The sequence below is a fragment of the Muntiacus reevesi genome, chromosome 14, assembly GCF_963930625.1.
Source record: "Muntiacus reevesi chromosome 14, mMunRee1.1, whole genome shotgun sequence".
In the NCBI taxonomy this organism is placed as follows: Eukaryota; Metazoa; Chordata; class Mammalia; order Artiodactyla; family Cervidae; genus Muntiacus; species Muntiacus reevesi.
This window is the reverse complement of record NC_089262.1, coordinates 9464721-9492586: the sequence shown is the minus strand read 5'-3', so window position 1 is coordinate 9492586 and position 27866 is coordinate 9464721. Positions and strand designations below refer to the sequence as shown.

General features: G+C 41.8%; 1 protein-coding gene across 2 annotated transcripts in view; it reads left to right on the top strand.

Annotated features, from left to right (window-relative positions):
* CTNND2 (catenin delta 2) overlaps nt 1-27866 on the top strand; it is a 1077052-nt gene that overhangs the window by 805996 nt on the left and 243190 nt on the right. For both annotated transcript variants that reach the window (XM_065905365.1, XM_065905368.1), the window contains one exon: nt 23148-23361. In XM_065905365.1, the coding sequence (XP_065761437.1) occupies nt 23148-23361 (214 nt within the window). The remainder of the gene's footprint in view (nt 1-23147; nt 23362-27866) is intronic.

Genomic DNA, 27866 nt, shown 5'->3' with positions numbered 1-27866 from the left:
GGTCTCCTCCTGGTCACTGAATAAAGACTCCAGCAGACGTGGCTCCCCATGACAATGTAAGGTGGTCATTACCAGAACTGAGTTCAAAGGTGGCCCCATTCTTGACAGAAGGCTAGGTCTCCCTAGAGGCTGTAGAGACCTCTCTGGTTCAATTCCCTTTTCTGTTGAGTCTAACAAGAAAACTGGGAGAAAGAGGGCAGTCATGTTAGGGAGAGAATGGTCGTACAGAGAAGAATAGCCCCATAGTTGCAGCAACAAGAAAGACAGGGATGTCCTTCCCAGGCTAGCTGTCAGCTCACCTTCCGAGATGGCGACTTGCCTTGTACAGAACAGAAGGGAGAGTCAACATAGAGGTGTGGTCAGATGTAGTTGGCAGAGACTGGACCACAGCAGGGGAGAAGAACACAGGGGTGTCAGGAATGTGGGTGTGTCCCTGTAGAACCCTGGAAGCTCAGGGTGAGGCAAAACGGGGTCAGAAGACGCTGAGCAAGGCCATCCTCTGGGGGTGGCAGAGACCTCCAGCCACTTCTACAGTCATGAACCACGTGGGCAGAGAAGACCAACATCAGAGATGTCTCGGGCTGCCTCTGTGCAAGGAGCATCTCTATCCCTCCCCCCTGAAGCACAAGGAAAAGATCCAGGAGGAAGTGGGAGGGGAAAAGAGCATGAGGGGCTGGAGGTCGTGGTCCAGCCAGCTCCTGGAGGCTGGGATATTGGAGGATGGGCAGGAGACTAGGACTGGAGTAAAATGGTCATGCATCATCCTCTGAATTGTAATAACTGAAAGTGAATGAAAATTAAGCAATCAGATCAGAGTGGTGTTGAAATGGAGCCAACCTGCGGTGAAAGTCCTGATTAAAACCACCAAGTACAGAAGGTCCTCTTGACGCGACAGTGATGAGTCAGAGAGCAGTCTGCTGGGTCAGGGCTCGGGAACAATGGTGTAGCTGGTATTTTTCTACAATCTCTGATGTTTCCCTGTTGGGATTGCTAAAATTCACTTGGGTTATTTTCGTTTCTTCTTTGTACCATGCTCCCTCTCTATTTTAATGAATTGTCTTTTTATCTGCCCACCCCGAATCAGTTTGTATTCTTTTTGGTAATTAACAGAAGAAATAGATGACCTACCTAAATGTCAGCTCATTCACATTTGTATCACAGGTAGATACAATTATCCCAGTCTAACTGAGTGATTTTTCACTAGGTTTTTTTTTTCTTGCCACATTCCAAGTGAGAGCTCCTGTATCGTAGCTTTAGAAAAGAAGTGGGCTTCCCTGCCAGTGGTTAAGATGCACCTTCCAATGCAGGTGACACAGGTTCAATCCCTGTGTTGGGGAACTAAGATCCTACATGCCATCCAAGTGCCACACATACTGAGTCTGCATGCTCTGGAGCCCATGGGCCGCAACTGGAGAGAAGCCCGCATGCCACAACTAAGACCCAATGCAGCCAAATAAATAAATATTAAGAAAAGAAAGAAGACCTCTAGCTAAAGAGTGAATCCCTCATTCAGGACCACAGTCCAACTGTATATCCAACTTAAGCTTCTTCAGCCAGCAGTAAAGTCACATTTTTTCCTTTAGGAGAGGCAGCAGAAAAAAACCCAGTCTCTGTCCTCCTGGTAACACTTTCCTTCCTTGTTAGACCTTGTTGCAGGTAAGAAATCTCTAAATCACTGAACCAAGGAAGTGGCATATTGTTTATTTGTCATCCTTTTGATTTTTCCCTTCTAAACAGTCTCTGATTTTCCTGGCACAGAGAACTAGAGAGAGCATTTTTTCAAAACACTGGTAGAAACTGCATAGAAGCCTCTATGTCATCTTAGGCTCATACACAGATTGCCGTGCACAGCTTTCCTCTTTATGATTTCACTGTGGCGCTGTGCTTGCCCCTGTTTCTGTGATCTGTTTCATTCATTCATTCTAAGCAAATGATCTTGCTCTCGCCTCTTTGAGCATTTTGATCACTTTTCCAGCTTTACCAAGGTTATTCTTCCAGTGCATTCTAAATCCATCAGACATCGTCAAGCTGATGGCACTTTCATGTTCACTAATGACCCTGCTCCGTGGGCTTGTGTGGGCCATCTTGGAAATGGTTAACATCCCTGGAACCAGATGCCATGGAGAACCAGAGCCTGTCTGACTTATTTTAAGTGTATCTGGGTTTCTAGCTCATCTTTCAGTCATTCAGAATCAGATTCTCGTCGAAAGAAATGTATCTTTATACCCAAATGATCCTGTAGGTGTTTTGTCACACTTCTTCCCTATTAGGTGCACTTCATTATTAAAACTGTTTTTAAATGTTTCAAGGAAAGCTACAGGTGATCATTATATGATAATGGTTTATGTTTGATAGCTCCCATGCACTTTTTAACCAAACCTTTAATGTAAGTGAAAGGAAAAAAAAAAATCCTTTTTGTTAAGGACTCACCAAAATTCAAAGAGGTCTTCTGCATTTACAATCCTTCTTCGTTAATTTGGCTCTGGAATAAAAAGGGAAGAACTAAGTGGGCATTAATTCTCTTCTTATTTGTGTTTGATTTTATGTATGGGATAATTTGTGCATTCCTTTGGATCTGTGCAAGCTGTCTTCAATTTTCAAAGATTGTTTGCAAGAAAGAATCTTACCATTGAAATGTATTTTCCATGGAAACAGTGGTATATAAGGAGACCAGTCTCCCCAGGATAGCTCGGATAAACCTCATTAACCAAAAATGTCCCTGAACAAGAGCAAGTGGGTGAAATTGCAGTAGTGGGTGAACAGTACTATAATATTCTGTCTCTTTGTATTCATGAGGAAAGGCGAAAAGTGCTCTGGTAGGAATTCTGGGACCTCATCTCCAGCACTCTGCTTAGAAGGCACATTCCCTGTACCTTCCCTGTGGGTTTTAGGAGTGAACACCACCCTTGCTACAAACCATACTGTCTGGGGCAGGGGCTCAAGGAAAATAGGGACAGATGAAAGGAAAGCAATAACATCTTTGAGACTCCATTGTGTAGACCAGATGAAGGAGGGTAGGCGATGAGGGTCAAAAACTGGATTCTAGCAGGCTGGAAAATAAAAAGATGTCAGGAGGTCAGTTCTGTGTCATTCTGGTATCCCATTAAAGTCCCCCGACCTCACAGGATTCTGTAACCCCATCTTGGTGGCCAGATGATTCTGAAAGCATACAGCTTGACATCTGTCAAAGAAAGAAACTATTTCAGTGAAATATGTCCACTCTCCCCTTGATTCTGGATGGTTCGCAACATTATGCTGTGTACAAATTATAATCCAAAAAGAAAGGGCTGCTTCCATTGAATCTTACCAAGCAAGCAGAGATGGTGGAGGCATTTAGCAAGGATGTCTATAATAAAATCTGACATGCAAAAATATATGAAAATTGAAGTTGGTGTGCCAGTATCTATTTGTATTGTAGACATGTGTGGCAGGTGTCATGGGTGTTCTTGCCTCTTCAAAGAGTAGTGCCTCCCTTCAGACCCACCTGTCACTAATAGACACATCTGAAAGGCCATGGCTATGGGACTGTTTGGGAACAAAAGAACTAAGAAATGTTTCCAATAAGTATAGGCAAAGATTTGGATAAAAAAACATTACCAGGGATATTGAGACATAATGAACCAAAGACTGGGAGTCTCCAAAGGATATTAGTGATGTCAGGCTTTAAGTAGAATAAGAATTAATCAGAGGTAATAGCCATGCAGTCTAAAGCTTTTGTCTCTACTCCAAGACTATGTCCCTCTGACCTGGGTGGAAAGCATGGTGTACAAGGCTTACCCCAAAGGGTAGAATTCTCTATATTACTTCCAACCCTATCATTGATCCTGAAGAGAGTCGATATAGATAGATGATGCCAACTTGGATTGATCTGTGGCCGTGCCCCAAATCAAATGGAGCCAAGTATCTTTTTGGATCAAACAACAGGTGATACTATGATTTGAGGAGCCCTCTTTGAGAGGACCTCCACATTTCTTAGTTTTATAATTAGCTGAAGATGTTCAAGAGGAATTCAGGGCACTCTTGATTAACTTACCATGAAACAGGCTAGTGGATTCTGTGGTTAAGCTGGTGCAGACATCTATGAGAAGGTGAGGAATCACAGGCCACAGAAAGGCTGGACAAAATGGGGTAGGGAAACCAAGAACAGATTGGATTCGGGAGGTGTTTGAATGGTCATTAAAAAAAAGAAATGGAGAAACAGTTGTTCTATAGGTTATATTGGCTTCCTCTTGCTGCTGTAACAAATTCCTGCAAGGGGGTAGGGAGGCTGGGTTACCCTTGGAACACTCTAGTCAGACAGTTGAGGCCACAAGTTGTGGCTTGTTTGAGTGGCAAGAGTCTGGGAAATCGTATTATCTGGGCTTAATCAATGTAATTTTACCTGGCCATTGTACTAAAAAAATTAAAGATCATTTGGAAAGAGAAATGGAAAGATAGTTGCTCAGAAACAAAGGGTGATTTTTCATACCCAGTGATCTAGACATACCACATACGCAGGCTGCTGTGAGTTCACACTCTCATAACACACATGGGGAGTGGGTGTGTAACTGCTGTGAGTTCACACACCCATAACACACACACATTTTTAACACCATGTTATAAATGGTTACATAATTATCTAAACTGAGCAAAAGCCCTTAGCCAACCAAGGTCCAACATGTTCAAAGCTAAAACAATATAGATTTTCCAGAGAGGTACTGGTGGTATCTATATTAGCAAAGGAGGTGCTAGGAACTGGTCCCTGGCTCCCAATACCTCTTTATACAAAGGACCTGCTTGACCAAAGGAGTCAGCTTTTCTTCACTGGCTTTATAGATTACTAGGGTCTAAATAGAGTGTTCTCCCTATGGCTTTGACATTATCCAATATAGTTCAGGCTAGTAAGACAATTCAGTGGGCACCAGGGAATTTCAGTGTTTCCATCAGTCTGTGCAATTCTTTTTTTCCCCCAATTTCGATTTCTGAGAGAAAGCCACTCTCAATTGACCTTCACCCAAGAGATCATACAGTTTATTGTCACATTTCTCATACACGGATATGTTAATTCCCTTACCCGTGCCCAAAATTCCTGTCAGGGACTTGCATTTACTGATGATAAAAGATACTCTGATATATGACTTTGATGATGTAATGATTATCAAGCCTATTAAAGAGAAAGCCAACAGAATTGGAACTAGGGTGACTCATGACAAAGTGAAGTGGGCTTCTAAACTACAGAATTATGAGGAATGACCCAATAGGAAATATTTGAAGAATCAGGAATATTTTTCAACAGATGAAAAATATTCCCCTGAGGCCATCCTGAAATGAATAAGAAACATAATATTTGGTAGAACTCCTGGGGTCCTGGGGAAAATCATATCTCATATCTGGGGATATTATCATATTCCATTAGGAAAGAAGGGAAAGGAGTTGCTTTTGAAGATCATCCCAACAACAAAATCTCTTGTGTTTTTCTGAATGATCATCTAAAAAGATACAATTTTATAGTGGGTCATTCATTACTCGTATAGGTGGGGTCGACCATCTGGTATGCAACCTGCCCCATTAGGAAGACTCTCTCTCTCCTTCCTCATTGAAGTTATCTGAAGAGAGGATCATGTAACACGGTGGAAAGCAGCCAGTGGGTTAGCCATTGAGTCACGAAATTGGGCAGAGAGTGAAGAAGCTCTATTCTTGGTACTTCTTTATACAGAGAGATACGAGATTGCCTTGGTCCTTCCAGACTTAAATTTGTCCACGTGATCGAGATACACCTTAGCCAAAGAATAAGCCCCGGTGATTGGTCAGCAGATTATATGTTGGTCCTCACTGTACAGATAGTAACTTGGGCATTGGAAACAGATGGACAGAGCAGCTCTGTGCTACCCACAAGTGGGCTGATAGAAGCAGTGAAGCCTGAAGGGCTGCTCATGAACACGTGATAGATCGGCAGTCTATCAACAATAGATGGACTGTTAGATAGCTTATGTATAGGCTTCCTGTTGCTGCTTAACAAATTGTTAATACCTCTGAGTTAGTGCTCTGTGTCAGCTGCTCAGTCGTGTCTGACTCTTTGCAACCCCTGGACTGTAGCCCACCAGACTCCTCTGTCCGTGGGATTTCCCAGGCAAGAATACTGGTGTGGGTTGCCATTCCCTTCTCCAGGGGATCTTCCTGACCCAGGAATCAAATCCGGGTCTCCTGCATTGCAGGCATGAAAACTTAGTGCTTTAAATACTTCTTCGTGCATTAAAACTTGGAGCTTTAATAGAACATAACTTTATTACCTAATAGCTCCAGAGTTCAGAAGGACAAACTTGGTCTCACTGGGCTTAAATCCAGGCATGCATCTCTTTCTGGAGGCTCTAGGGAAGAACCCCATTTTTTTACGTTCTCCAGTTTCTAGAGGCTTCTCACATTCTTTGTTTTATGGCTGCTTCGATCTTCAAGGACACTGGTAGCTCTGCAAGTCTTTCTCATGCTGCCATCTTCCTGATTCTGGCTCGTCTATTTCCCTCTTCCTCTTTGTAAAAGAACTTCATGAAGACACTGGGCCCACCCAGACAACCCGGTTAAATTCTTTCAGGTCAGCTGATCAGCAGCCTTAATTCCATCTGCAACCTTCATTCCCCTTTGCCCTGGAGTGTGCAATTCGTAGGCTTCAGGGATTAGGATGTGGACATCTTTGGGGTGGGATAGTGGCGTTATTCTGCCTACATAACATATTAGAGCCAAGAAGCCCTGGGAAGTCACACCTCTGACTGAAGGATGCCTGGTCACCTCCTGCTGTGGAGCTCTCTGCTTACAGATAAGATTCTGGATTCCCACTAGCATGGCTTTTCCCTGTGACTCGGTTGGCCTTATCACGTCACTTTCATCCTGATGGCCACAAGGTCTTGAAAGCAAGTGCATTATTAATATGGTGTGTTGTTCAGTCACAGAGTCGTGTCTGACTCTTTGCGACCCTGTGGACTGCCGCACTCCTGGTTTCCTTGTCCTTTACTATCTCCTGGAGTTGGCTCAGATTCATCTCCATTGAGTTGTTGATGCTCTCTAACCATCTCATCTCTGCCCCCTTCTTCTGCTTTTGCTTTTGCTCTTTCCCAGCATCAGGGTCTTTTCCAATGAGTCAGCTCTTCACATCAGGGGGCCAAAATGTTAGAGATTTAGCTTCAGCATCAGTCATTCCGGTGAATATTCAGGGTTGATTTCCTGAATTAGGACTGACTGATTTGATCTTGCAGTCCAGGGGACTTTCAAGAGTCATATGTTGGGCAGGTGCCAGATCTTGTTGTGAAAATTCCCTGTGAAGTATTTTAATATTTCTTAATTTTGTCTTTCAAACTTGCCAGATCCCCACCCCTGTAAGTATGAATATCTATATTAATAAATATTTCACAGTTTTTCATATTATCTCTCAGAATTTCCAAAGCTAACATTTTCCCCATTTTTGCTAGTCTTCCAGGTTCTGGATTTAATTTTTCTGCAATAAGTACCCTGAGAAATGAATCAATAGATGATAATTTGTTTTGCAATTTAGATTTTTCCATTTTAGTGTCTTAAGCCCTGAAGAGTGACAGCAGAATGTGAAGATTTTGAATTATGAATAATCTTCCTTATTGTTCTGACTTATATCTGTCTCTTTATCACTTAGCCCAAGTTCATCTAATGGAAATTGGATATTCAATCATGGTCCTGAGTTGTACACTATTTCACATGCTTTTATATATTTTTTTTCGCATTAAAGAAAACAAGAAATCTGCATATCTATAATTAGCTAATATATTCAGCATTGACGCCTATAAACAAGACACAGGTGTATGTAGCACAGAAGCATTTTATACATAGTGTTGGCTTTTACTTGTGGGGAAAAGTACTCTCAGTGAAGTGAAAAGATAAGGTTATAAGAAAAATATTTTTTAAATGTGCATAACATATGCTAGACCAATGTCATTATATTCACAGTCGGATCATATTCTAAGGTACTAAGATCTCTTCTTAGGCACTGGAAGTCTTTGTTCCTGAGTAATAACTAGTTTGCTTGGCACATGATATTTCTCCTGAAGGATGGACTGTGAAAATTGGGCTTTATTTCAAAACTTCAAAGTTCATGGCTGAAACTGCATTCTGTCAAAATCATATGGATCACCTGTGTGCCAAGTACCTCTCTCAGCCCTGGGGATTCGGTATTGAGCACATCAGGTGAGATCTCTGCTCTCACCGACTCATATCTTTGTGGGTGGGAGTGGGGCAGATAATCAGCCTACAGGAATGTGAAATGGACTGGGTGATGAATGAGAGCAAAGGAGGACTCTAGAGAAGGGAAGGTGGGCCAAGAGAGGAGGGATGGGGAAGGGCGGATGTGCTGTTTTTGATGGCTTATCAGGTTGAGTGGATTCTGACTACTGTGTGTGCAAAATTTTAAAGCAAAGCGGAATTCTCCCTTAAGTCCCTGCTTCATTATTAGTGCTCCAAATCTACCAGCCCCTTAAAAACTGGGAGAGTATATAACCATCACTTTCCTTCTGGTTTGGGGGGGAAAAAATGTATGCAATAGCACACATAATTCACTTGAAAATTCTTAAAGAATTAAAATCGCAAACCAAGATATTTATATATCTAGCATGTTTTAAATGCATAATTAGAAAGTCAATGAATAAGACATAAAACTTTTTTTTTAACCCAGTATTTTATATGTTCAAGATTTTTTTAAAGAGTATTGATAAACTATGCAATGAGCTAAAAGCTGAAAATAGAGTAAAATCAGAACACTGCATTATTTCAAATTGGTATTCTAGTCACTTCAGTTCAGTTCAGTCACTCTGTTTTGTCTGACTCCTTGCAACCCCATGGACTGCAGCACACCAGGCTTCCCTGTCTATCACCAAGTCCCAGAGCTTGCTCAGACTCATGTCCGTTGAGTCGCCATCCAACCATCTCATCCTCTGTCACCCCCTTCTCCTCCTGCCTTCAATCTTTCCCAGCATCAGAGTCTTTTCCAAGGAATCAGTTCTTCGCATCAATACTTTGGTGGCCAAAGTATTGGAGTTTCAGCTTCAGCATCAATCTTTCCAATGAATATTCAGGACTAAATTCCTTTACAATTGACTGGTTTGGTCTTCTTGTAGTCCAAGGGACTCTCAAGAGTCTTCTTTATCACCACAGTTCAAAAGCATCATTTAATCTGGTATATTCCAGGAATGAAGATCTTTGGACTGAAATTATTAATTTAGAGAAATAATGTTCTCAATCTCTGTGGCTTTTATTTACTAAAAAGTAGAATGCCTACTGAGTAGGTCCTTTAAACTCACAATTGATAAGTTATAAAAACAAGAAAAATCAATGCTATGAAATTTAAATGGTACTAAAATAATTGAGAGAACTGAATTCATCCTATGTTGGTGAGAGAAATGAAAGGAGACGTATCTGATGGCTTTCCCTTATAAATATATACATACAGATGTAACTCAGAAATAGTATGGATTCAATTCCAGACCACCACAATAAATTGAGCATCAAAGTAAAGCAAGTCACATAAGTTTTTTTTTTTAATTTTGTTTTATATATAAAAATTGTACTGTAGTCTAGTAAATGTGAAATAGCATTATACATAAAAAAGCAATGACCATACCTTAATTAAAAAATAATTTATTGCTAAAAAGTGCTAACCAGTGTGTAAGTCTTCCGCAAGTCATAAGCTTTTTGCAATGTATCATTGATCAGACATCACCATAAAAAAATCATAATAATGAAAAAGTTTGAGATTTTGCAAGAATTACCAAAATGTGGCATTAGAGACATGAAGTGAGCAAATGCTATTGGAAATATAGTGCCTGTAGACTTGCTCAACACAGGGTTGCCACAAACTTTCAATTCATGAAAGACGGTATCTAAGAAGCACAGTAAACTGAAGTATTGACGCAATAAAATGAGGTTTGCTTGTAGGTATGCGTGTATATATAGGTGTGTACTTATTTGTTTATACATATGTATTTGTTGGTATCTGTATTTATTATGGATCTTCCCTGGTGGCTCAGTGGTAGAGAGCCTACCTGCCAATACAGTAGACACGGATTTGATCCCTGGGCAAGGAAGATCCCCTGGAAAAGGAAATGGCAACCCATTCAAGTATACTTGCCTGAGAAATCCCATAGAAGAGGAACCTGGCGGGGTTGCATGCAGAAGAGTCATAACTAAATGACTAAATGACAACAGTATTTGTTGTTTATTACTATGTGTGTGCAGTATAACATATATGTATATAACATTATAGACATAGGTGTGATTTCATACTACCAGCTTACAAAACTTATTAGGAAAGTTGTCATGCTGCCAGAATTTCTGAGATAGCCATTCATGTGACGCCTAGAATAAAGTCTGTTTCCTCATGGAGGATGACACGCGGGTTCAGGCTGCAGTACGTTGCGCTTGATGGGATTTCTTAGTACATAATTTTTCAAATTTCAGAGGTCACAGATGCTCCAGACAAGTCTGTTTTCTTACTACACCAAGATCCAAGTGTCATGTAAATGTTCTGCTTGGGCTGATGAACAAAATGAAGGGTGAGGAACACTGAATCCATTGAGCAGTATCATTGAATCACTCGTATTTCAACATGCCACGTTGCAGACGAATTTCCCTGGTAACATCTTTCTTTGTGTTCAAGAGAAACACGAGGGGAAATGAGTTTGACGTGTTCCGGTTTGTGAATTCTCAAAAGAGCTGGTCACAGTGGTTGAACCTGAAGGATGGGGAGCTCTGAGCGGTGGGACGTACAGTTTTGCCTTTTACTCAGCGTCGGGGAGCCTGCACGTCCACTCTGACTCTGGGCGCAGAGCTGACTGGAGAATTAGGAGATGGGTTTCTCCAGTTACCTTATTGGCGCACAGAGCACTGGGCTCACAAAATAAGAAGATCACACTTAATTTAAACAAACGATGAGAGATGCGGGGAATCGAGCATGCCTGTTACACGCTACACATGGCCGGAAAAGGAGTCAGAAGGTGCTTGGTAACCAGGACATACCTCTGCGTAATCCATAAGGCCTTTCTGATGCTATCAAGTTAATTCTCTTGCCTCATTGCCAAAACTTCCTATGCACCCTCTGCTCAAAAAGCATGAGCGGGTCTGCAGATCGTAGCCCATCAACTTTTCCTTGTTCATGTGGTTTTTCTGTGCCACCCCCCTGCCTGGCCCTTTGTCTGAATCCCAGCACTTCTGGGTCCCGCCTCTGGGAGGCGCTGTCTGCAGACACATGCTCCTCTTCTCGCCTCCCATGCTCCTCACCTCCCACTGCTGAGCCCTCTTCATGGCCATCATCCATCCATGTAAGCTGCGGGAATTCTGGGCTATTGGCCACGAGCATGTAGGTGTGCGTAGTCACTCAGGTGTGTCTGACTCTGCAACCCCACGGACTGTAGGCCACCTGGCTCCTCTGTCTCTGGAATTCTCCAGGCCAGATTACAGGAGTGGGTTGCCACTTCCTCCTCCAGGGGATCATCCTATTTCAGGGACTGAACTGTCTCCTGCATTGCAGGTGGATTCTTCACATCTGAGCCACCAGGGAAGCCCCCTGCAAGCGTCCCATTCCCGTAAAGTCAGTGATTTAAAAATATTCTGACTTCATCAAGTGTCCAAGTCTGATCATAAAATAAAAGTTATAATAATAATAACCACCTCCTCCATTTCAGGTAAATTTAAGGGCCAAGAAGATGTACCACCATCTAACACAGTGATGCCTGCTGTTCGCCTACAACCCTACCGTAGCTTGTCACCCACTTCCTAAGCGTGGACTTCCCCAGGCATTTTAGAATTTAGCCATGCTTTGCACTGTATAGTACTCTCCAGGGAAGCTGGTTTCATGCCCTTCCCAATCTCCTTAGGAAGTGGAATAGGGGGATTACTTCTGGAAGAAGTAACAGCTGCATTGATTTTCAGAAATTTAAAACTGGCAAACACAAAGTGGGAAATATTATAGAATCATTTGGAATCCAAGCTATTGGCCCAAAAGGAGGAAATGAGTAATTCTTCCCAATACAAAAAAAAAAAAAAAGATTAGTTGTAAAACTGGCAAAGTATACAGTGTAACAGTCTTCAAATAAACTCATTAGGTCAACATCATCCCCATCTTCTTCAGTGTACATCCAATACCCTAGCCAGAAGCCCCCAGACCCTGCCCTGGAGTGACACCACCCAGCTGCCCCCCAGGCTCACCTCTCCTCCTCTCTACTCCAGCCACGCTGGCCTCCTTGCCCCTCCTTGGGGATCCTCCGTCACTCCCTCACGTTTCTGGTCTCTGCCCAGATGTTTCCTGCCCATGGTACCCTGATGGGCCCTGCTCAGTGCCTTCCTGCATGCTCTCTCCTCTTTCTCTTTCTCTGTCTTCTAGATGGTTCTTATCACCAGGGAAGACGTGGGTTTTTCAGGGCTTAAAGTTTCTGCAATCTGATGGATCTTCTTTAAGAATCAAGGTCATAACTAGAAAATTGCTTGGTCCAGCTTGAGATAAAGCTGCCTCTGTATTTCACTACTGACATGATCCCAAAGCTTCTTGGCTGGTTTCCTTAATTTCTGATTCCTCTGCAGACGTGTGGGCTACAGTAGGGTTGTAGGGAAAGAGTAGGCATCAGTGTGTTACATGGTGGTGCATCTTCTTGTACCCAAGATTTGGGGGTACAAATTTACCCAAATATTGGGGGAATTGTCATTATTATTACTATTGTATATGTTCAGATACACCTCTGAGTCCAGCGCCTGAACCCACTGTGCATTCCATAACCATTAGTCAAACGAGGACTGTCCAGTCTGTACAACTATTGAAACTTTGGGCACAATATTTGTGGGCCTCCTATTTTCACATTCTGAGATCTTTTGACAATCTTTAACTAGTTGTTATACATCTGCTTTACACAGGTGTGTGTTTTCAACATTTATGTACATTCATCTAAAATTCTCTTTTGAGATGCTGAACAGTGTCTGAATTTAGCACTGTCACTCACAATATGTTGAATTCAGTTCAGTTTGGAACAGAACAAGGGAGACTTTTATTGGAGGCATTCTTTGTAATTGTCACTCCTTAGTGATTTTGTGATATCGTACCCTGTATCTGCAAGGACAGCTCAGAACTCATGTCAGGTAATGTAAACCCTTCGGCATATTTGGAACAGGTTGAATGTGTCTGAATGGTGTCTTTAGAAAAGAAATGGGTGGAATCACTTAAAACTCTCGCTTGTTTAAAAAAAAAAAGAAAAGAGGGGGCCTTTCCTGAGTGCTCTTGCAGAATAATGTTGAAACTCTCAGCTATTCTGAGTGGCCAGGAGTGTTTGTGGAGGACGTCGGCTCCCAGCCTCCAGATGGACAGCTCTGAGACCCCTTTGACCTCCTACCCGCTTCACTGGTGGCTGCAAGGTTTTCAGTAGAGAACCCCACTGCCAGCTTTTCGTCCATTTAGACTATTTCATTCTGCTATTGGGGAACGTCTAGGAAACTTCTCTGCTCATGATTGCAGTTAATGAGAGGGGAATTGTAAAGGCCAAGGACCCTGGTATATGTAATTTATTTGCAATGATTCAGGTGTTCTTTTTTTCCTCTTAAAGTGTCCTGTAAAATATATTGCTAAGTATAGTCATGATTCGCATTCAAACCAAAAGAAAGGGGTTTACCCTCTTGCCTTCATCTCTTTAAATGATAGGATCACGATGGTGATGAGAAAGTGAAAGTTCAAACTGCTCTAAAATAGATCTTTTCAGAGATTTTGATGCAAAATAGTGTTCCTTAACCAGAGATATGAACCTTTCACTAATATGTAACTAGTACAATATCAGCTACTTCTCTTAAAATTGAGGGTAGTAGGAAAGGAAAAAACTGTTCAGATTCCCCCCTTCCAGATGTTCATTTTGTTATCTTCTCATGCGGTTACTCTTAGATGGTCTTTAGGTAAAGTTCAATGGGGTGGGAGCTGGACTTGGAAATATGCCCAGAGTGACAAAAAGAGTAGGAATATGGGGGCCTTTTGGATTAGAAAAATAAGGGTAACTAAATAACAGTAATAATGTATTTATAGATTTCTTTATCCATTCCATGTCAGTTTAAAAAAAGCAAAGAGCTTTGTGCTAGACACAGAGATAAAACCAAAATGCCTACATATCCCTCACTATAGCACAAGTAGCATCTGGGAAAATCTACATGAAGCTAGAACCTTCTGGTTATATGTTTTGACACTGGTCACATTTTTAATGTTTTATTAGAGCTAATTTGTTAATAAAACCAAGACATAGTCCCTCTCTTTTTTTGCCTAATAATTCTGTTTTAGAAAAAAAAATAAATTCTCTTTTTCCAAAAACTGGTATCACCTCAAAATTGTTTGAATGCCTTTTTTCCCTGGTCCATTAAGTTACTATAACAGGAAAAACTATTACATTTCTGTTCTTTTTAAAATATAGGCTAATTAAGTCATTGTACTTGCCCTGTAAATATATCTAGCAAAATATCACACTTTGATATTACTTTTGATGCAACAATATTGATGCAACACACTTTGATACTACTTTTCACATGACCAGTGTAATTCACACAGTTCCCTTTAGAACAAGTATATCCCTTATAATCTTAGTAGTTGTATATTAGATTGGAATAATGACATATTTGACAATATTGTTTATATACAATGAAATTGATGAAGTTATATCTCTGAATTGTATGCCTTTCACTGATTGTATCATATGTTGTACGAGTGTATTATTAAGTCATATATTGACCAGGCAATAAGTCAGTTAGGAAGATCCTTTAACAAGTTGATACAGTGGGTAGTTCCTTGTCAGACCATATTTATTGAGCTCATTGTCAAGCAGTTCATATTTGAGATCTCATTTAATGCTGAAAACAACGCTATGAGACCGGTTCTGTTTGTTTTGAAGACATTTAAGTAACTTGACGCCAGGGACACAGGTTTTATGAAAAGGAGGATTGATTTGAACCCACTTGCTCCAGCTTCAAAGCCAGCACCACCAAATACTGACATAGACCCTCTTTCTAAAACATATAAAGAAACACAGTCCATCTTGATTTACCTCTTGAATGGAGAAAGTAGATCATTTCCTACAACTGTAGAGAGAGAGGTATTTTCTCTCAGAATTCTCAAAACTAGTTTCTATCATAAGACTAAGCAAGATATTGGCCTTGAAGAATTGTATTTCTGTTTTACTCAAAGGCAAGTACATGTCCATGCATCAACTCAAATTATACACAAACCCTGCTTGCTTAACTGACTGTAATATAAAGACTGGGGGTGGAGCTCATTGAGGTAAAATATGTTTATATTTTACAAACTGACAATCTTGTAATTTCTGGTGAGGTTCAGTTACATCTGGTTAAGCCTCTGGTTTCAGGTCCACAACCTTTGCATCTTCCAGTAGCTTTTTAAGTAGAGAAAGTTAATTTTTCTATGTTCATAAGGAATATTAAACAACTGTACCTATTAATTATTTTTTCTAGACAACACCATTGAAAATAATAGTTAATCGGAATTTTACCAAAGTCACGAAGTCCACAGGACTTGTTTTTCGTCAGCTTTCTATAAACCTGTTCTTAGACATGATGACTTGATCATAAATGTCGAGAGCCAGAGGAGTTACTGTGTTGGCTGTCCTGCAGACTAGTATTTAAATTTACTTTGCATCTCAGATTCAGCTTAGTTTCTCTTAGCACTAAACCAGAAGCACAAGTGGGGCTAGTGGGTAAAGAACCCGCCAGGCAATACAGGAGACATCAGAGACTTGGATTCCATCCCTGGATCCAGAAGATCCCCTGGAGAAGGGCATGGCAGCCCACTCCAGAATTCCTGCCTGGAGAATCCCATGGACAGAGGAGCCTGGCAGACGACAGTCCATGGGGTCACAGAGAGTCAGACACAACTGAAGCGACTTAGCATGCGCACAGGAGCCCAAAGATACGTCCATTTTGCTTCCAATGAACTAGAGTCCAGAGAGGCAGAGAGATGTATGCCCAGGTCCTGAACTGTTGCAGGTCCTTATCTCACCAGCTAGTAGGTTAACAAAAGGAACTCCTGCCTCTTTTAATTCTAGCTCCAAATTCCTCTCCCTTTTAAATGCAGAATAGGTGAGCAATTTCTCTTGTTGCCATGAACACTTAGAACCCATGCTCTCAGGGTCTTGGAATCCTCAAAGCAATTTTTTCTTTTTAAATTTATTTGTTTTTAATTGGAGGATAATTGCTCTACCCTGTTATGTTGGTTTCTGGCATACATCCACATGAATCAACCATAGGTATGTTGACGAAAAAAGATGCCCAACTTAAGAGCTGCGCAGTAAGTTTGATTTGGGGCAAAATGAGGACTCCAGCCCTGGAGACAGCAGTTCAAGTAGCTGAGAGAGACTGCTCCAAAGAGGCAGTGGGGGAAGGTCAGTCTCTAAGTGACCTTAGATATTTAGGTGATTTTGGTGAAGGGGAAGTTCCATGCAATCACATGCTTACTTTACAAAAGGTTTTCTGCGAGTCATAAGGAGCTGATGTCACCATGAAGGGATTTCTTGCTTTTCTGGATAGGAAGAGATGCAGGGATGGGGATCCTGAATCAGTTCCCGAAAATATCCAGCTATCTAAACACCTGTTCCATCAGATGCCCTGGAGCACAGAGGGCCTCCCTCCACCCTGGAGTCCCTCAGGGGGTGGTGAAGGTCGGCAGCTGCAGCAGCACGGGGTGCGGTTCAGTCTGCACAGAGGCCCTTGTCGTCGTTGGGTCGTTGGCAATGCACTTGGCAAGTGCCGTTTGTGGTGGCCAGGTACACACGTGTCCTCGCCCCTTGACCCTGCCTCCCCGCCCACCCCACCCCGCCTCTCTGGGTTGTCACGGGCGCCAAGGCTCACCAGGCTGAGCTCCTTGCCTCACACAGGAAATTCCCATTAAGTGTCCTGTTTACACGCGGTAACGTGTATATTTCAGTGCCACGCTCTCAACTCGCCCCTCCCTCCGCTTCCCCCGCTCTGCCCAGAAGTCTGTTCTCTTTGTCTATGGCTCCTTCCTTGCCCATTTTTCTATATCCCATATATATGTAATATATATGAAATATATATAGAACAAATATGATAACTTTTTTTTTCTTCCTGAATCACATCACTTTGTGGAAGAGGCTCTAGATTCATCCCATTCTAGTGAGTTGAATGAACCTACAGCCTGTTACACAGAGGGAAGTAATTCAGAAAGCAACTTTTAAAAGTCTTGTTCTCCATGAAGACAGGTACTCCCATGAGGAATTCTGTCCCCTGTTAACTTTTCAACCCCCTGTACATCATCATCATGATTAAAGTTTTATGAAGCCTGTCATGAACGTACAACCTCTGCTTTACTTGGATGTTTTCTAAGTCATTCATTGATGATGATACCAGTGTAATGATAATAGCTAATTCATTTGGTAAATATAGCTTATTCTCAATAAATGCAGATAATGCTCAGAGTTCTAGATCCATTAAACAGTGAGGCCTCATTTTTCTTGCAACGAGTGGTGATGTGTTACTTGTATTTTCCCTGTATTTAATTTAATTGTCCAGCCATTTGTTACCTGAATTAAAAGGGTTGTATATATTCTGCCTCGTCTTGGAAGGGCAAGGAAGAAAACCACATCTGACTCCTGGGTGATGTTTAGATAATTGTAGGCCCCGAGTTAAGTTCAAAAACTCTTTAAACAGTGGATTGTATGGCAAAAGTGTATAAGCTCTTTTCATTCTTCCCTGGTGCAAACTGAGTGAACTTTTACTGATTTTTTGCACATGCATCCCAGTTTTCATCCCCAAGAGACTATCTGCATTAGGCTTAACAAGGTTCTCTTTGTAAAGAACCTAAAATGACAGACAGCAGGGTATAGTTTTGCTTCGTTTGATTGGTTAATTCATTTTTATTTCCTCTGTGTATATGGTTCATCAGCTTCCATCTTCCTTACTTCTTATACACTGCTCTCCCCATCTAAATTCCTGAAGTCACAACTAAGCAGAAAAATAAATGTGAGTGATTGACATAGGAACTAAAGTGGACTGTGTGTCAAAGATAAAACAAATTTAACATTGTCTAATTAGGTTGTATATGAAAAGCACTTCCCAGTCATTTCCTGTCAAGTTCAGGAAAAGTGGGAAATGTGAGATTTGTTCAGTCCAGATCCAATTCAAGCTATTGTTGACCTATATGTATTTCATTATTGATAGTTTTTTTTTGTTTTAATAGTTTGTATTAATGTAAGTAAATTGAAATCACACAGAATGAAAAGAGAAAGAAGCACAATGTTAAGGTACAACTGCAGTCTCATAGGTGCTTCCCTGGGGGCTCAGCAGTAACAAGCCTGCCTGCCGATGCAGGAGAGGCGCAGGGGATGTGGGTTGGATCCCTGGGTCAGGAAGACCCCCTGGAGGAGGGCATGGCAACCCATTCTAGTATTCTTGCCTGGAGAATCCCTTGGAGAGAGGAGCCTGGCTGGCTACAGTCCATGGGTTGCAAAGAATCGGGATACGACCGAGCAACTAAACATGCACGCGCAGTCTAGTACTGACAGAATGGCCAAGATGCAGAACACTGACAGCTCCACGTGATGGTGAGTGTGTGGAGCGACGGAAACCCTCATTCAAATGCAGAATGACACAGACACTTTGGAAGACCATTCCGTGGTTTCTTACAAAACTAGACATCTTCTCACTGTACAACCTAGCAACAGCTCTCCTTGGTATTTACCCAGAGAAGATGAAAATTTATGTCCACACAGAAATTCACACACAGATAGCAGCTTTTACAGCAACTTTCTTCCTAATTGCCAAAACTCAGAAGCAACCAATGTGTCTTTTAGTAGGTGAGTAGATCAATACGTTACATCTAGACGGTAAAATACTATTCATTACTAAAAAGAAATGAGCTGTCAAGCTGTGAAAAGACATGGAGGAATCTTAAATGCGTGGACTGGGTGAAAGAAGCCAGTCTGAAAAAAGGCTACTTACTGAATGATCCCAACGCTGTGACATTCTGGAAAAGGCAAAACCATGGACACCATAAAAAGATCAGCGATTTCTCCAGAGGTTAGGGAGGAGGGGTAATGGGGGTAGGGATGAGCAGGCAGAGCAAAGAGGACTTTTAGGGCAGTGAAATTATTCTATGTGATACTGTAATGGTAGACACGTGTTGTTATTCTTTTGTTAAGACCTATACAACACCCAAGAGTGAACCCTAATGTAAACTGCGTACTTCGGGTGATAATGGTGTGTCGGTGTAGGTTCGCTGGTTTTAACAGATGTGTGTCTCTTGTGGGGATGGTGATAATGGAGGAGGCTGTGCTTGTGTAAGGACAGTGGAATATGGGAAACCTCTGTTCTTTCTGCCAGATTCTGTTGTGAACATAAAACTGCTTTAAAGATATACCATCTTTCTAAAAATATTTTTTAAAAAGAGAAGGAAACCAATATATGATAAGCACTGTAGCGTTCTTTCATTCATCTGTTAAATATTTTTTGGCTCACTACCATATGACTGGCATCCTTCTAGTAGATTTGATATTCTTATATCTCATGCATATTGGATATAATATTATGTAGTATTTTGTTAACTTTGTTTCAATCATATTAAACCTGGATTCCCTTTAAGATTTGACTTGTGAGCAATTCTGCATAATGATGAAGGGAGGAAGAAGAAAGGGTACATTGGTCTCAAATGATACTGTGTGAACCCAAACCAGGGCCTCACCTGGTTGGATGTGAAGTGACTGATGGGGAGAATTAAAGAAAAATAGATTGCTGGCCATTTAGTGAGAGAGGAGATAAAGGTGCCTTTTCAAAGAAGAGACTTTCCCCTGATCATCTTTTGAAAAGAGTTGTACTGTCTTAATGTTTGCAGTGGGTTTATTTGGAGCCTTATGAGAGTTTAAGGTTGGAAACAAGAAGAAACTAGAAAAACTGGATGCCAGGACAAGTGGAGGGGAGGGAGGACCCAGGAGAAAAGCAGAAGGGAAGTGAAGAAGGTGGCATGCAGACCTGTCCACCCCACCCAGAGGTCCTGCAGGGAAGGAAGACTCTGGAAGAAAATTGAAAGTCTGCCCCGTGGCTCCTTTTCTGGTCCTGCTGGGAGTGGAGTGCATGTGGGGGGGAGGCAGAACCAAGTACCTTCACATTTCACATGTGTGAACGTCAACTCTGACTGATGTTTGGCTTCAGAAAACTGAAGTAGGGCTCTCTCTCATTAGATAATATTCAACCCTGAGAAAAGTTGGGTTTTGTTTTTTGTTCTTTTTAGTGTTGATGATCCAGTGACCCTCAAAATAAGAGCAAATGAAAAAGTTTATCATCTTACTTGTGTTGCTCTAAATAGATTAAAATAAAATTGAAGATGTCATTATACATTTGGATATATGGCATTAATTAGGGTCACACTGAAAACATCATTGTCCCGTGATACCATTAAGAATTGGTATTGCCCTCACTTTGAATTCATTTTCCCTTTTAAATCTTTGGAATAATATTTTAATAGCTTAATTCATGAAGTTATATGAATGGGAAATAAGGAATCTTAACTTTGACATACAGACTAGCTAAGGTAGAGAGAGAGATAGGTTTACTATACTGTTTGTTTATGCTTAAGCAATCAATGAATTGTATGAATGGCTCTATTACCTCTTTTACAGTAGCTTCATCATTATTAAAATAGTTAAACCTAGATAATTTGTAAAGTACACACATTCAAAGACACACATATCAATAAAATGACATTCGTAATTTAACCTTTTCATACAAATGTGAATAAATAAGTGTTTTAAAGTTCAGATGTATGTATGGGACATATGTATATAGTGATAGATTTCATCTCTCTTGAAATCTATAAATATTTATCAGATGAATGGAAAGCCAAGCAGGACCAGGGTAAAACTGTAAGTTGGGGAAAGTTGTTTTTTGAAACTTTCTTAGTTTTTTCTGATGACCTAGTGATTTTAGCCACTTCTCCCCATGCTGGCACCGCCGCAGACTGTAGGGCACCTCAGGGACATAAGTACCTGTCTCTGCAACCCTGACCCCTCTGCGGCAGAGGCAGGGGGGCGGGGGAGGGTGGCAGGTGTGTGGTCGTCTCCTCTGTCCTTGGTCCTGATCTCACTGGCGGTGTAATTCCCACACTTGTGTTTTCAAAATTAGGAACTTCGAGCCCATGGATTCTGGGAGGATTTCAGCTTTCTCTGTTTTCATTTGGATAAATGGATAAAAATAACTCCTCCAGGCATATTCTGAATCATGAGATGGTCCACCTTGTATGTGAGATGCATGCCTTCATTTTTTGTAAACTGGTTTCAGAAGAGATGCATTGGCCCCTTGGAGACATTCTGAGATGTTCACAAGTTTGTTTTGTTTTTTTTTTTTTCCTTCAAGGAAGAATATTATTCCCTCTTTAAAAGCTGATATCAGCTCACCTGACAAAGAAATGCTGCTGTAACAAGTAGTACATGCTCCCCCCGCCATTTATTCAGATACTTATCAAGCTTCTATTATGTGCCTGGCATTGCACTTGGCCTAGGGATGGGGATCTATCAATGAACAAAGCAAAGAGACTTGCCTTCCAAGAATGTACATTCTAGCAGAAGGCAATCACAAGAAACATAATAAAGAAGTTAGGGCCCAGCAGGACTGTGAAAGATTCTGTAATAGATTAAGGTGAAAAAAGCCTGCTGGGTTAGGGAGGTGGTGTGGTTCAGATGGCAATTTTAAATAGTGTGGTTGGAGTAGCCTTGTAGACAACATGGCATTTGAGAAGATTTGAACGAGTCCCAGGGATCTAGCCCTGTGTCCCTGCTCATCTGTGGGATGAATGAGTTTTTTATAGTCAGAAAACTAAGTAGGAGGACTTCCCTGCTGGTCCAGAGGCTAAGACTCTGTGCTTCCACTGCAGGGGGCATGAGTTTGCTCGCTGGTCAGGAAACTAAGGCCCCCCCACATGCTGCTTGGTGCAGCCAAAAATTAAAAAAAGAAAGAAAGCCAAATAGGAAAGGTGCCAGATTATATTCATTCATGCCAAATTAGAACTCTTCAACCCTTAAGGGATACTGAAGTTATAAAAGAAAAGAATTTAAGTGAGTTGTATATATTCTTTTTCCAAATGCAGCAATATTCAAATACAGCTCTGCCAATGAAAACTCCATGAAATGGTCCGTATGTTAACTAGACAGTTTGTTTGCAGTTCAGATTTTAAAACGGGTCTAGAAAGTAGACAAGGGGCTTCCCAGGAAGCGATAGTGGTAAAGAACCTGCCTGACAATGCAGGAGACATAAAAAACATGGGTTCAGGCCCTGGGTTGGGAAGATCCCCTGGAAGAGGGAAAGGCAACCCGCTGCAGTCTTCTTGCTTGGAGAATCCCATGGACAGAGGAGCCTGGCGGGCTGCAGTCTGTGGGGTCACAAAGAGTTGGACACGACTCAGCCACTTAGAGGCTTAGCAGCAGCAGCCAAGAAAAGACCCATCTAGGAACATATTGCAAAGTTTTTTCTTCATTTTCTCAATAAAACATTTTCTTTGATTAGAAAACCACCCAGATTAAATGTTGTGTTTTTTTTTTGTTTTTTTTTTTTTTGTTTTTTTTATTAGGCAAATGTCTAAGTTTAGCAGAACATACTTTGGTCCTAGTGTCTAGACCAAGTGTCATTGTGAATGACGTCCTTATTTTCCAGGTCTTCTCAGATGAATAGCCTTGCATGACTTCTGCTTTCTCATTTGGCTTCTGGTTCCTTGGAAAGGTTGGGAGCATCTCCCTATTCCACATAATTTTCACATTGTGTACATCAGTCCTGCAGCCCTTTAAGACAGTGGTTACATTTCATAAGTCTTAGGAGTGAGATCCTTTTGCCCGTCTGTCTGCTTCATGCCCTGAGTATGTAGCATATTTTTATAGAGAGAACACCCATTAGGAGGTTAAAATAATCTTTTCAAAATTCTACGACTTGAAAGGAAATGCATTTGAATTTTTATCAGGAGGGTATGAAAATAAGTAAAAGCAATAGAATCTAAAGAGAAGAATAATCTGTTTTCTTTTCACTTTGCAAAAGGCCTTCTGTTCAGTGCAGTGAATTGTAGCAATGACATCATATGAAAAACCCACTGGGATTTAAGTAGTAAAACCTTCCTCTCTCCTTCGCTTCTCCAGATAAGGAGACAAGGGGGCATCCAGCTCCTGGTGGACTTGCTGGACCATCGGATGACTGAAGTCCACCGTAGTGCCTGTGGTGCCTTGAGAAACCTGGTGTACGGGAAGGCCAATGATGACAACAAAATTGCCCTGAAGAACTGCGGTGGGATCCCAGCCCTGGTGAGGCTGCTCCGCAAGACCACCGACTTGGAGATCCGGGAGCTGGTCACAGGTCAGAACTCTTAGTAACAGCGTGGCTGACGCTCTCGATGAATTTCCCATCATCCTGCACGGTAGCCAAGTGTTATGGTCCCGGCCTGTCCAAGGGCTAATTACACCAGCCATCCTGAGATTAAATATTTGCATGTTTGCAAATGACAGACTTAAGTAAAAGGGTCTCAGATGTCATGCTGGTAGATGTGTCATGTTAAATAATTATCACCCAATAAACATGACCCTCCTAAAATTTTTTGACTGCCTTTCAGTCTTTGTCACTTGGTTAAGTATTGACATCTTAACATACCCCTGAATCATCATTAGAATGACATTAATCATAAGTGGTGAAAGGCCAAGGCATTGAGTTATTGGTAATAAGGTAGATAATACTGTGCTTAACAGCAGAGAGCTTATTGTCCTTAGCAGTTAATTTCATGAATAAAATATTGATGCTTAGTAAAAGCCCCAATTTATATAATATTACAGGTTAAGCAGTTTTCTTTCTAAAGTGATCTTGAGAAAAAAGCCTTATCCATGAGCATAGGACTTTTGAGTTTCAAGAAATGAACACAATTATGATAACTATACTACCTCATAAAGCCATGGGATTAATCCATGAGATTATGTAAAGCCTTTAACACATACCTTCATGGAATACATATGGACATAGGAAACATTAGTCGTTTACTATTGCCTCTCACTTTTAAATGTGAAGTTTTACTTGTTGAGGGGACTAGGGATATTGGCAACCTCAGTATGGAATTTCACATCATTCTTCTCATTATACTGGGTTGGCCAAAAAGTTCTTCCAGGTTTTTATATATTGAGTTTTATGTACATTCTGTAATATGTTACAGAAAAACTTGAACAAACTTTTTGGCCTACCTGGTATGTAGTGTATGTATGTTATGTATGCAGTATGCATACTGCTATTGCTGTTCTTTGGGATATTTCACTTTTGGTTCATGTTTCGTTTCCTTTTCTTTGGATTGTTCTTTATCTAAGTGGTAGATTGTCTTTGTGGGGGGAAAAAAGTGTTGTGAAGGGTTGTCATGTTATAATAGTAGTGTTTCACACTGAGCTAACATGGGGTGACATGATTGGGGAAGGACAAACTCCTGTGGCACATATTATGTACACATTTTTACTCCTTCAAGCAGGTATTTGTCAGGTGGATTGCAAGATTGATTCTCAAAAAAGGATCTTTTACGTACCCACAATTCCACTGAGCTTCTGTCTTGACATAAAATTTTCCTGAAACTATGCTCATAAGCATATGTTCACTTGTTCATTTAAGAAAATACATTACCGAAGCTAGAGTCATAAGTATTTGTTCATTCTTGGGTCAAGACTGCCAACTTCAGCATATTGTCTTTAACTTAGCATCCTTTAACATCATGGGCACATCTACTTTATGTTCTTAGTTAAATTAGAACTAGACGGTCATATTTTTTTCCTTGTTTTTTCTTTTCCTTTTCTTTTGTTTTGTCTTTCTCTAAGTGGAAGATTGTCTTTGTGGGGGAAAAAGATGTTGTGAGGGGCTGTTGTGTTATGATAGTACTCTTTCACACTGAACTGACATGGGGTCATGTGATCGGGGAAGGACAAACTCCTGTTGCACATATGATGTGTATGAGAGTTTGGGGTGGGTTAAAAACTAAAAATACAACCTGCTGTTATAGTTATTAACACTTGGCTTTGTTTTCTTTAAAAAAGAAATTTACTTGTTTGGCTGTGTCAAGTCTTTGCTGTGGCCTGGGTATCTTTAGTTGCAGCATGTGGGATCCAGTTCTCTGACCACAGATTGAATTTGCATCCCCTGCATTGGGAGGGCAGAGTCTAAGCCCCTGGACCACCAGGGAAGTCCCACCTGCCCTTCTTGCCCTGAATTGTGTTTCAGCTGGAAATGCCTGTAAGAGAAAGAACTCAATGTGGATGCCTCTGTGCCTTACAGCCAAGCTAATGGATGTATGTTGCTGCTAAGTTGCTTCAGTCATGTCCGACTCTTTGTGACCCCATGGACTGTACCCCGCCAGGCTCCTCTGTCCATGGGATTCTCCAGGCAAGAAAACTGGAGTGGGTTGCCATGCCCTCCTCCAGGGGATCTTCCTGACCCAAGGATAGAACTTGTGTCTCTTACATCTCCTGGACTGGCAAGCAGGTACTTTACCACTAGCACCACCTGGGAAGCCCAGTGGATGTATGAGGCCAACACAACCAAGGGAGCACCCTCCTGCGTACCTGCGCTTTCAGTTCATGATTTGAAAAGAATTGAATTTAACTAAAATTTGAATTTGCTCCAACACAAATCCCTTATCTAGAAGCACTCTCTGTGGTGGCTTTGCTCATTGCCAAAGAAACACAGCTCTATGGAGAAGGGTGAAGTGACTGATGGCTTCAATCAGAAAGGATACGCAGCCGTGTGCAGTCCCATGAGACCGTCCACCGCAGCACGCCCTGTGCTCCTAGGGATGCTTGAAGCCGCCATGCAGGACAGGACGGCCGGCTACTCCTGAGTCTCCAGCACTGCTTCTGAAGATGCTGGATGTCACCCATTGTGTGCCCCCGAGCAACATCCAGAATTGCTATGTGAGCTCCATTTGAAAATGTCAAGGCAGAAAAATTCAGAATGTCAGCACGTTTCCCCGCCTGGTGAAGTTTTGGCTGTAAGAAAGATAGTGCATGTGTTACACAGAGAGAATGGATGCCTTATTCTGCCCCTTTTTGAGAAGAACAGGAGTTTGCACCCACTGTCACATCATAACCCACTGTTTCTTCAGCAGCATGAGCTGGTGGCCCAGACTGTCTCCTGGAAGAAGTGCTGTCTTCTGCCATGACACTGTCCAAGCATCAGAGCCAAATGGATTCAGGGAGACAGTGGTTGCTTCTAAAATAGATGTTCTCTGTCTTCCCAGAGGTGAGCTTCCCAGGTGGTGCTAGTGTTAAAGAACCCGCCTGCCAGTGCAGGAGACAGCATGTTTGATCCCTGGGTCAGGAAGATCCCTTGGAAAAGGGAAGGCAACCCACTCCAGTATTCTTGTCTGGAGAATCCCATGGACAGGGGAGCCTCACAGGCTACATACAGTCCATGGGGTCACACAGAGTTGGACACAACTGAAGTGACTTAGCACGCACTCACATCTTTCCACAGTCAGGGCCTTATTGTACCTGACTGAACTTCAGGCCTGAGTTTAACTGTTTTCAAAGAAAAATGTGTTGTTGAAATATTTAGACTTGCTGAAGCTCCCGGTTTCTGAGGTTGCTATGGTGGATACTACTGAAAAACAAGAAGCACTTGGCCAAGTTACCACTTGAGAAAAACATCTAGGAGAGCACCCCACGTGGAAGGAATTGCCGCTACACCCAGTCAGCAATAACAAAGCCTTCTAAATGTCCACACTGGCTGACACCTGAGGGCGCCTGCAGGCCTGCAAGACTCCTTGAGCTCTATTTAGACAGAGCATCCAGATGCAGATCAGCCCAAAGCGAACTTCACTGCCTGAAGCAAAAGTCAAATAAGGCAAATAAATTCCGCTCCAAGAGGCTTAGAGACTCATGTTCCTCTTCAGTACTAGCCATGGTCAGTTGCCAAAGTGAGCTATGAAAGTTGGGTTCTGTTGGCTCCTGCAGAGCTATGCAAATCCGGGATTTTAGTAGGCATCATGCAGAGAGCTGACTCATTGGAAAAGACCCTGATGCTGGGAAGGATTGAGGGCAGGAGGAGAAGGGAGGGACAGAGGATGAGATGGTTGGATGGCATCACTGATTCTATAGACATGCATTTGAGCAAACCCCGGGAGATAGTGAAGGACAGGGAAGCCTGGCGTGCTACAGTCCGTGGGGTTGCAAAGAGTCAGACACGACTTAGTGACTGAACAACAACAACCCAGTTTAACTTCAGGGTCATCCAACCCTCGTTTCTCTTGTTATTCTCTGCCTTCTGAGAGTCCTGGACCCAGCCTCTGTGCACTGTTGTTGAATAGAACATCAGACACAGAGTTTTGGGTGAGATAGAAAAGAATAGCACTATAGGTTTGCCAGGCACAGGGGGACAAAGAGGGCTCCTACCCTCAAAAACTCTGTGGCCTAACCTGGAAGGATTCCATGAGTTTTATAGCATCGGTTCAAGGGCAAAGTTGCTGTTGAGATGTGGGTGTGTGCACTTCTTTAGAGACAGGTATTCTCTTGATGAGCTTCTCTGATTCCTTCAATTGGCTTCAGGTGGTCTTCTCTGGAATAAAGAATGCTGACATCTTTCATTTATTGGGGATTTAGCTCTTCATGGCAAATAGATGGGGAAACAGTGACAGACTTTTTTTGGAGCAGGCTCCAAAATCACTGCACATGGTGACTGCAGCCATGAAATTAAAAGACGCTTGCTCCTTGGAAGAAAAGCTATGACCCAGACTGCATATTAAAAAGCAGAGACATTACTTTGCCAACAAAGGTCCGTCTAGTCAAGGCTGTGGTTTTTCCAGCAGTCATGTATGGATATGCGAATTGGACTATAAAAGAAGTTGA